Raw genomic sequence first — 10,336 nt, 5'->3', positions numbered from 1 at the left:
TCTTTAGTTTATTAGTAGATACTCAATTTATTCTATAACTTTTGTTAAATAAGAAATTTTTTGCATGTGGCAACACCTCAGACAAATAATTTTATTGTAATTCGTCTTGAATCTCCTGAATTTTACTTTCTTAGATTTAGAGTGGCAAATCTGTTCAAATTTTTTTCAATTAAAATGAGTAAACATTCTCAGCGGCATGCCCTTCTAGCTGTTTATTTACCATATCACTATAGTTTTCTTCTGAAAATTTGAAACAGTTGGCAATTCTAAATGCAAATAACGGAATAAATTAAAATAAAAAAGTATAAAAACTCGAGTGCAACCGAACATTTTATATTCTCGCAATTGATTGATACAGTTTTATAAAGATAACACACAATTTGACACATATATTCAGCATAAAGTTCAATAGAATAACGAAAGTAATCATATTTAGTAAATATACGACGGCTAAGGTAATTCCTAAATTGATTTAACTAATCACCACCAAGGTACACTATATCCAAGACTATAGGCTCACTTAATTTTGCTAAAATATCTCACATATTAACCGATTTACCGATATTTTCGGTCAAAAATTACACTTGGGCACTGAGTTCTTCTTGTTCAATATCCGTGGCCTTGAAAAGTTATACTAGATTTCGACAGTTTTTCCACAAGTGAAGCCACAGATGATATACAGCATTTGTGTACAGTTTGGGCTTTTTCGGTAATGCAAACTGCGCAACCTGTTCGGAAAAGCAAAACTAGCATCTGCATCAAAATCGAATATTCGAAAATGCAAACATGGCTGATGCGTAAAAAAGCGCAAATTCTACAGGAAAAAGTAGTTGCAGAAAAAAATTGCAAGGCGAAATTCTATTAATGGAGCTTTGTCATTAAAGTAATAATTTGTATATATTTTTATGATTCTTATTTAATACAAATTTAATTTTTTTTTTCAAATTTAATAAAATAATAGATTTTTATTTTCACTAGTTTTTAAGTTCGTAAATGCAAAAATTTCGAAGAGCAGTGTCATGCAACAGCATCAGCAGGCATAACATCTGCGGTACAAACTGCGCAAAGTTCCCCGAAAAGCACTTTTATTCTGCTATCATGAAAAGATTATGTATCGAATTTCATTGAAATCTGTCGAGTAGTTCCTGAGATATGTTTTTGACCCATTAAAAAAAGCTTGAGTGCAGCTTTCTTCTGCCATTTCTCCTGTAAAATTTAGTGTTTCTGATGTTTTCCGTTAGTGAATTAACGCACTTTTAATAATTTTCAACATAATCTTTGTATGGTCCCAAGGAACATGTGTACCAAGTTTCGTCAAGATATCTTACTTGTTACTCAAGTTTTCCACAAGTTTTTTTAGCAGCTTTGTTGCGAGAGTAAAAAAATATCTCGACATTATTTCGAAGTTACGAATATCCAATATTCACTATATCCAAAATATTTTGAAGATATGTATTTTAGATGTTTTAGCACCTATCCTTATGTTGACGAATTATCGAGTTAGAAATCAATCAACGTATCACCAGTTATTTATGGATTTTTTGCACCAGCTGCTTTTACCACATTTACTGATCTCAAAGTTATGGAAACAACTTGTGAACTGGTTGGAAAGTAAGTAAGTAATGAATGATTAAATTTATTTATTTTGAAATTTTCTTAAGATTTCTGCTTGAAAAAGCTTAAGGTGTACTTATGGATTTTTTGAAATTAGAGTATTCCATACTTTACATACTCACATTTATCTTCAATTCTACATTTTCATGTTTGTTTTGATTTTATGAAATGTTTTCAATATTTTCCCTGATAAATTTTTACATTTGTAATTCGAAATTTTGAATTTGGAATTCTATTTGGTGATCGTTTTGGTGTTGTATTTGCAATGTGTTTATTACCGTCACAGAAAAGTGGTACGAGCCTAAACGATAGTCTATCGAGCGTCAGCAGTGAGTCCTTTGTGCACGCAACTAGCTTCAAGCAACAGAATGCTTCGGTGGAGCCCAAATTTCTAATTGTCGGCGCCGGTGCGGCCGGCATCGCCTGTGCTGTGTCGTTGTTGAGAAAGGGCTTCAAGTGTGTGACCATAATTGAGGCAGAAAATCGGATCGGTGGGCGAATTTATACAAAATCATTTAGTCACAATATTGTAGAAATGGGCGCACAATGGTGTCATGGAGAAAAAGAGAATATTGTCTTCCAAATGGTTAGTGGTAAAAATATGCTGCGATCCTCGAGTTATATCTACACGAATTTTGATTGCATACGATCTGATGGTGAGATGGTGTCGAGTGATATTGTGCAAAATTTGAAAACTATATTGGCGCAGATATTTGCAAGACGTGACCAGGAATTACCCACATTTGAAGGTACTCTCGGTGAATATCTTTCCAAGAATTTTTTTAAAATATTAAACAACGATGAGTACAGGAATATCAATCCGGTAATCGCACGAGAATTTTTCGAGAATTTCATCAAAATTGAACGATCTGAAACGTCGGCCGGACTCGATGAAATATCCGGTCAGGGGTTTCAAAAATACGCTACTTGCGATGGCGATTACTTACTGCATTTTGAAGATGGATTTTTGCAGTTTCTACGCACACTAATGAAAGCAGATGAGCTCGGTAATGATTTTGGCGTTCTCGAAGATAAAATACTGTTCGGCATTCGTGTAAAAGAGATCAATTGGAAACGTAGTGACTTTAAAGTCGAGGTCTATTGTGAGAATACAAGTGCCGTTTTTCTTGTCGATCATGTTATAGTGACCGTTTCATTGGGTGTACTCAAAAATAGAGTACATCATTTGTTCACTCCCGAATTGCCAGCATCGAAGCTAAATGCCATTGATGGACTCGGTTTTGGTAGTATTATGAAAATATATTTAGAATTTCCCGCACCATTTTGGAATAGTCAATGGACAGGTTTTGCTATGCTTTGGCGTGAACAAGACCTTGCGGAGATACGTGGCAGTCAACGCGCATGGTTGGAAGATATTTATGGCTTCTACAGAGTACCCAGACAGCCGTGCACCCTAGTCGGTTGGTTGGTCGGATCACACATACCACTCGTTGAAACAATGTCTGATTTTGATGTGATTAACGGTTGTTTGTACTTGCTGAGACGTTTTCTACCGCACTGGACAATAAGTCAAACCGTAGATTTTGCCAGAAGCACTTGGGATACCAATCCAAATTTTCGTGGCGCATTTTCATTTCGGTCGCTCAAAACAGAAGAGTTGTCCACATCGCCAGCGGAGTTGGCACAACCAATAACTATGCTAGGACCAGCTCCGATGTATCGCGTATCCACGCCTCTTAAAGGTGCTCTAGCCGTTAAGCCGGTAGTACAGTTCGCTGGTGAAGCTACACACGATTGCTTTTTCGGTACAGTGCATGGTGCGGTTGAAAGCGGTATACGAGAGGCCCAACGTTTAGAAGGTTACTATTCGGTAGATATATAATAAACTCGCTGAATTATTGACAAAAAAGGAATTTTGTATTAATATTTTCGGTAACAAAAACAATACTTTTACATTAAAAAAATTATATTTATTTAATAAGGAACACTAATTCGTTAGTCACGTGAAGACCCTCCTCACCTCATCCGCTACTCCCTTATGACTTGAGGCTTAAAAACCAGTTCAGAGGCGCGCTTAAAAGATTCTGCATACAATGGTAGACGTTGTGTCATTGGGAAGTTCCAGAAGTCTTTCACTTGTCTACATAAATTCAAATCCAGCTCGGTCACAAGTAGACCATCCCGATGCCGTGATAAGCCTGGGGTACGTGCACCATTCGGTGCCGCTACATAAGACGAACCGTAAAATGGTCCGAAAACTTTATGCGCCTTCTGACCATCACCAGAAGTATACTCGTTGGGAAACTCTTCGCTACCCACACGATTTATTGCGACTGTGAAATAACTATTTGCGATAGCAGCATTGCGTGCTTCAATACCCCAGAGTGGTTCGCTCAGTGCACCCACGGTGGCCGACGGATTAAAAACGATTTCGGCACCGTTCAAACCGAACATCATCCAATTTTGTGGATGATGACGGCCATAGCAGATATTTATAGCGATCTTGCCAAAGTCTGTCTCGAATACAGGATGACCGGTGTTACCTTCCATATAGTAAGTGGATTCGTTGAAGTCGCCTACGCGTGGAATATGATTTTTACGATGTTTGCCGAGGTAATGGCCACGATTTGAAATTACCACTGTCGTATTCCAAATGGTGTCGCCATGCGCCGTATCACGTTCGAGTATTGACGATAGGATGACCATATTGTAGGCTTTGGCAAGATCCTGTAGCATTTTTGTTGTCGGACCATTTTCAGCTTCTTCGGCGAACTCGCACCAGGGAAACTTTTCGCGTGTGCAAAAGGCAAATGGCATTGCTAAGTTGGAAAGAAATAATAACTCAGTCTAATTTATATGTATGTAAACAGCTTTGTAAACTTACTCCACGCTTCCTGCATGCAAATGACATTAACTTCCGCCGCCGCTGCAGCCTTGATTATGATGCGTATCTTATTCCAGATGGCTTCACGTTGTTTGTCTACTGGAGCGGTGGTCGGCAATACAATAGAGTTTTGTACAGCACCTACCCGCACTATGCGAGGCTTTCGTATGTGCTCCTTCTGTGCTGAAATACGATAACCCTTTATCTCGAAGTCATGATCTGCGGCTAAGGCGACCGCAGGTGCTGGCAGTTCCAAGACATCACTGTTTCAGAGATAAAAAAACACATATTTTATTTTGAAAAATTTCTAGAATTAATTTGTTTATATTAGATCAGAGTACACTAATGTTTATTCTACGTGTTACCAGAAGTCAGAGATATTGCAATACCTTTCTGCTTCATCATAAACTTCCTAAAATCCCTCGACTTACTCTAAGAATGTTCCTCATACTGAACGCTAAGACTAAAATGGATGAAAGGGTTGAAATACACTTCTGAGTTGGAATATCGTTGCTGGTTAATTGTCATTGGTGTCCGAAATTAAATCATAATCGTGCGACGATTTTCTGACATCCGGTGAGAATAAAACTAACTGCAGCATGTCGATCGACACTGATTGACTCTTAATAAAGAGTTACTATTTTGAGCTATCACGTTTCGTTTGCCGAATTTTGTGGAGTTAAGATGGCTTCGGGTTGGATTCGCATGATTTATTTATTCACCGAAGAAAGTTTATATCGTTTTATCCAAAGAAATATTCGAATTACTTAGAACCGGATTTTGAAAATAAGATCACATCAGGCGACAATTTATAATTTAGTTACATACATATATGAATTCGGAATTAAAAAAGTTACGTATTTCTCAAACATTCGGATTCGGATTCGTAACGGAGCTGTTATTATATGTTATCAGAATATCTTTCTAGAAAGTTTGGGATTTTATTTAATGTTATTGAAGACGAATTCTGAAATTCGAAAAGAAAGAAGTTTTCCCTAAACAGATTACAAACATCACAGTTTTTTTTAATTTCTATGAATCGGTTTGTGTTTTGGAAATAGCTACATCGATCGACAACGGAAGAGTAGAGAAATGATTTAAGGTTTCAAATTTAAAATTTTTGTTTGGCTTATTAAATATAAAAAGTCCAAAATTTTTAAAGCGATGGGAGTGAAATAGATATAGACCCTTTGGATGCACCACCAATTAAGTCACGCCAGTTTCATAACAAGATTTAACCATGTACTTTTGAAATATTTTTGGTATATTGATTCTATGCTTTCCACGGCAAGAGACTTTTCCAGACGTCAAGGGAGATGAGATATGTACCAACGGCTGAGTTTTCGGAATTATATACAAATTTCACAAAATGCTATTTAAATATGTAACTTTGACATGCTGAATTGTTTAAACGAAATATATGAAATTGAAACTCACGGAGCCCCTTTAAGGAAGGAAGTGTATTCTTAATCTTATGGTGAATGTTTTTAAAAAAAAGTATATAAAGTAGTATGATATTAAAACATCAATTTACATTTAAATCACAAAGTATATAAGCCACGTCATGAGATGACATTAATGAAATACCTGGGACCTTTCTCACATACAAGTTACCATTAAAATCTGAAGAACTCAATAAAAAAAGAGAAAATTAGAAGTTCTAGATAATGATTATTACCCAGCTCTCTAGATTTTGTAATATAAAGATACAATTCTAATAATATCTTTGGACTGACGCGTGCCGAGTTAAACATAAAATCAACTTATAAATTGTATATGTATTTAGTATTCTATTGTTGTTGTATGATTATGTGTAAATATATTTTATCAACAAGTTGTCAACAACCTGTCATATACCTACATGTACGCTATATCTTTTATATATTAACTATAACAGCATATGTTCAAAATTTTTCGTCTACATACATATATAGTTTATATAATAAACAACATTTGCATGACACCCATGGGGGTCTATCGCGCGTCATAATTGAATTATATAGCAATATAAATATGTATATATGTATAAGTATTAATAACATAGAAAAATTTTAAATGCCTGTTTTTATAGACAAGCACATACGTGTGTATATAAGTACAACTATACGTATTACTTAAACAATCCATGTCATTAACAAATCTGCCGTATAATTTATGCATCAAAATAAAAAAGAGCAACAGAGTCTATAGATAAGCTTGTGTATATACACCACTCGAGTAGATAACTTTTATGAGACCCGTAATAACTGATAAGACGGAGAATGTACTATTTGCTTAAAGTCGGAGATAAATTATTCCAAATTCTCTAATTCACTGTTATATAATTATGTTTGCATGCACTCAGCGCTCCAGTTCGATTTCAAAACAGAAATTTCTGTATACGCAATTAAAAATTGATACTTTTATAGTTTTGCTTTCAGCGACTTACTGTTCGGAGACGCCATACAAAACGCGTTTCACCTCTTTCAGCTCATTTTGTGGTATGTGCTTCTCTAGACACTCTTCCAGGCTGGTCAAGTTGAAATCAGACATCTTGAGTTGCAGCTTTTATTAATTTTATTAATTTTATTATGAATATTGATTATTGTTGAACACTTCTGCAATATAAGCAATTTGCTTGCTCAATTTTATTTTACGCAAATATTCAACTTTGTCGATGTGGATCTAACCAAAACCGTTGCGTGCTCGCAAACGAATGACAATGTTTAGAGGGCGCCCTCACTTGGGTGGTGCTAATGCAATCTTAGATTGTTTAAATTTAATGTGACGTCCAATTATGTGGCTCTCAGTTGGTATTATTTACTCGTTACTGTGACAGCTTGATGTGTATGTAGGTGTGATTGTTTTGCTCTATGACAGCTAGAGTTTACGCTCTTGATCAGTTTGTTAGTACCATTTGCGATATATTTATGTATATATAAATAGCTGTGTTGCTATATTTTGATATACCTATGTAAGTAAGTACGTTTCTTACACGATCAGCTGATAATAATGAGAACTGAGTTCACTTGAGATAGTGAGAGAGAGATAGCATTGTTTGTCATTTAAAAAAATTGTTTTTATTTTGAATAAATGTTTATGTACCCAAGGAAAAATGTTAGTAGCAAGTGGGAATATGTTAAGTTCGAGTAGAGCTGGATATATATTTATGAACTTAAGCTTAAGTATCCGAAAAAAGCTGAAGGAAATTGAAAAGAAACAAGTAAGGAAGGGCCGACCATTTTATACACTCTTAATTTTATTATTATTTTATTTTTAAATTAAATAGATAACACACAAAATTTTACTTATTCGGCTTAAAGTCCATAGGGCTAAGATAATTCGTGCACCGATTTTATCAATTTTAACCACCATGCTACACTATATCCACGATTATACGCTCACACAACCACCGATATATACGATATAAAGCCCACCGGATGTTTGAAAACCATAGTATTTGGTATATGGAATCTAAGGGGAGCTATGACCTAAATTAACCCATTCTTGGCTAGAGACACGTTAGAATATAAAATTAAATATCTTTGATAATTACCGATATTTTCGAAAAAAAAAATATACTTTAACCATGATGCCCTCATGATCGGTATCTGGGGCTTTGAGCTACATATATTCCGTTTTTAGATTAGTGATGTCACACGTTCAATGTAATATTAGTGCAAATGTTTTTTTTGATATCTTGATGGCTACTCGATTTATATATTGTAAAGTGGACGAATCAGATTGAATTAGAATTTTTGTTATGTGGGAAATAGACATCGTTGTACCGATGTACCATTCTTCATTAGTATATCAGTAATCAAAAGTAGATGAAGTACCAAATTGCGTTGAAATAGTCAAAAAGGTTTTGATATGTATGTACATAGTTTTTGGCACAAAAGTTGCTAAGATAGTATTATAATTGTGTTCACACAACTGTTGTTTATAAGCCATAAAACTAATCGTGCTAGATATATATCAAAATGATCAGGATGAAGAGACGAGTTAAAATCATCATGTCAGTCTGTCCGTCTGTCCAGGCAATAGATAACTTGAGTAAAATTAAGATATCTTCATCTGGGCCATGAGAGGGTTGCTCTTGGAAATGTGCGAAATGGGACCACAAAATTGCGAAAAGCGAAAAAACGTAAAGTGTCATAACTAAGCCATAAATAAAGTTACAAAAGTAAAATTTGGTACAAAGGATCCACTATGAAGGGTATATTTGGATTTAATTTCTTGGGCGAAGTGGGTGTGGCTCCTCCCCCAAATAGGTATTTTGTATATATCTCGCAAACCAATAATTCTATATAAACCAAAGTTTCTGCAGTCGTTTCCCTTACGTATCCATCACACACCATGAAAATAGTTGAAATCGGATAATAATCACGCCTACCTCCCTTGCAAAGGTTATGTTGAAATGAACTAAAAGAGCGTTGCTCACTAATGAAAAACATCAGAAATACCAAATTTTACAGAAAAAATTACAGAAGGAAGTTGCACTCAGACTTAAAAAAAAATAGAAAATGGGCGTGGCGTTGCCCACTTATGGGCCAAAAACCATATCTTAGGAACAGCTCGACCGATTTCAATGAAATTCGGTAAGTAATATTTTCTTGACACACTGATAACACGAAAAATGAATGAAATGAAAAATGGGCGAAATCGGTTCACAATCACAACCGGATATCGGATATCGATACCATACACCCGGAGCCCGAATATCGAATATGATGAACTCAGTGCCTTAGGGTACTTTTTCAACGAAAATATTGGAAAATCTCTTAGATGTTTTAATTTAATTCAGAGGGAATCTTTTTTCTTCTAATAGTGTGTCTCTGTACCAAAAATTAGAAAAATCGGGTCATAACTTCCCCTAGCTCCCATATACCATATATTCGGATTATCAAACTTCTGGTGGGCTTTATATTGCATATATCAGTTAATATGTGAGATATCTTAGCAAAATTAAGTGAGCGTATAGTCTTGGATATAATGTAGCTTGGTGGTGAAAATGAGTGAAATCGGTTCAGGTATTACCTCAGCTATTGATGATGATTTTTGCTATTCTATTGGACTTTATGCCGAATATATGGGTCGAATTGTGTGTTATCTTAATGAAACTATATCAATAAATTGAGCGAGTGTCAAATGTTCGGTTTCACCCGAACTTAGCCTGATTTCAATCATAAATAGTCTCTTGCACCCAAAAAAAAAAAAAAAACATACTGCTTAACTTTTTGACAACATATCACTAAATCTTTATTAATAAAACTGAAGTTAAAAAGTCCAATTTTATATTCCAGAGCTATCAATAGGTATTTCACGATAGTGTTTAGGTTGATAGTACCATCGATATCTTTGTAGACAAATATATATTATAGTATATCATATGATCAGTGGGAACATAGTACACAGAATCTCTATGATATCCAAATTTGCACATGTATTATCTTTCAAGGTAACATATCGAATAAATTAAAAATTAGAATAAGGGCATAACTACGCCTTCTTTTTAGTAAAAATTCATATAGCGTACATATGGTTGGAGAATTTTAAGAATGTTGAAAATGAAATGTCATTTGTTATTGATAAATGCTGCAATGTACCCCTAAAACTAATTTGAAATATAAAATACCGCTTTGGTAATCCGTCAGAATACGCTAACCTACCCTTAAATACATACATTAATGTTTCAAATAAAAGTTTATTGACTGTAGAAGAGGTTTAAAAAGATTCTTCCAAATAAAACATATTTATTTTCATTTTCATAACTTTTAACAAAAAATTTATTTCTTTATTCAAGTATGTTCTCTATGGATGTTTAGACATTATTTTACATTTAAATAATACAGTGTTTGATAGATTATTAAAGCGATGTATGTCTTAAGGATATAT

At 34.6% G+C, this 10,336-nt stretch overlaps 2 protein-coding genes across 3 annotated transcripts; one reads left to right on the top strand and one right to left on the bottom strand.

The window, feature by feature from the left end:
* The first annotated feature begins 48 nt into the window (after window positions 1-48).
* LOC105218704 (spermine oxidase) lies at window positions 49-3,715 on the top strand. Of its 2 annotated transcripts, none has more exons than XM_054234011.1 (2): window positions 49-455; window positions 1,462-3,715. In XM_054234011.1, the coding sequence occupies exon 2, from the start codon at window positions 1,880-1,882 to the stop codon at window positions 3,455-3,457; it is 1,578 nt and encodes a 525-aa protein (XP_054089986.1). In that variant the 5' UTR covers window positions 49-455; window positions 1,462-1,879; the 3' UTR covers window positions 3,458-3,715. The 2 variants fall into 2 exon arrangements, with proteins under 2 accessions (XP_054089986.1, XP_054089985.1); XM_054234010.1 differs by having other exon boundaries at window positions 1,449-3,715.
* LOC105218705 (beta-ureidopropionase) lies at window positions 3,471-7,176 on the bottom strand. Its single transcript, XM_011194446.3, has 3 exons — window positions 6,888-7,176; window positions 4,460-4,722; window positions 3,471-4,394 (listed from the first exon to the last, which is right to left on the bottom strand). The coding sequence occupies exons 1-3, from the start codon at window positions 6,989-6,991 to the stop codon at window positions 3,604-3,606; spliced, it is 1,158 nt and encodes a 385-aa protein (XP_011192748.2). The 5' UTR covers window positions 6,992-7,176; the 3' UTR covers window positions 3,471-3,603.
* Between the last annotated feature and the right edge of the window lie 3,160 nt (window positions 7,177-10,336).

Source organism: Zeugodacus cucurbitae, chromosome 6 (genome assembly GCF_028554725.1).
Source record: "Zeugodacus cucurbitae isolate PBARC_wt_2022May chromosome 6, idZeuCucr1.2, whole genome shotgun sequence".
In the NCBI taxonomy this organism is placed as follows: domain Eukaryota; kingdom Metazoa; phylum Arthropoda; class Insecta; order Diptera; family Tephritidae; genus Zeugodacus; species Zeugodacus cucurbitae.
Note: the sequence above shows the minus strand (reverse complement) of the source record. Positions and strands in the feature narration are given on the sequence as shown.

Bases quoted from the DNA above. Each gene is read 5' to 3' on its own strand.
- LOC105218704 (XM_054234011.1), top strand. From the start codon at position 1,880: ATGTGTTTATTACCGTCACAGAAAAGTGGTACGAGCCTAAACGATAGT.
- LOC105218705 (XM_011194446.3), bottom strand. From the start codon at position 6,991: ATGTCTGATTTCAACTTGACCAGCCTGGAAGAGTGTCTAGAGAAGCAC. The intron at 4,723-6,887 runs GTAAGTCGCTGA...TCTCTGAAACAG, and splicing joins TTGTATGGCGTCTCCGAACA to TGATGTCTTGGAACTGCCAG. The intron at 4,395-4,459 runs GTAAGTTTACAA...TTTCCAACTTAG, and splicing joins TTGCATGCAGGAAGCGTGGA to CAATGCCATTTGCCTTTTGC.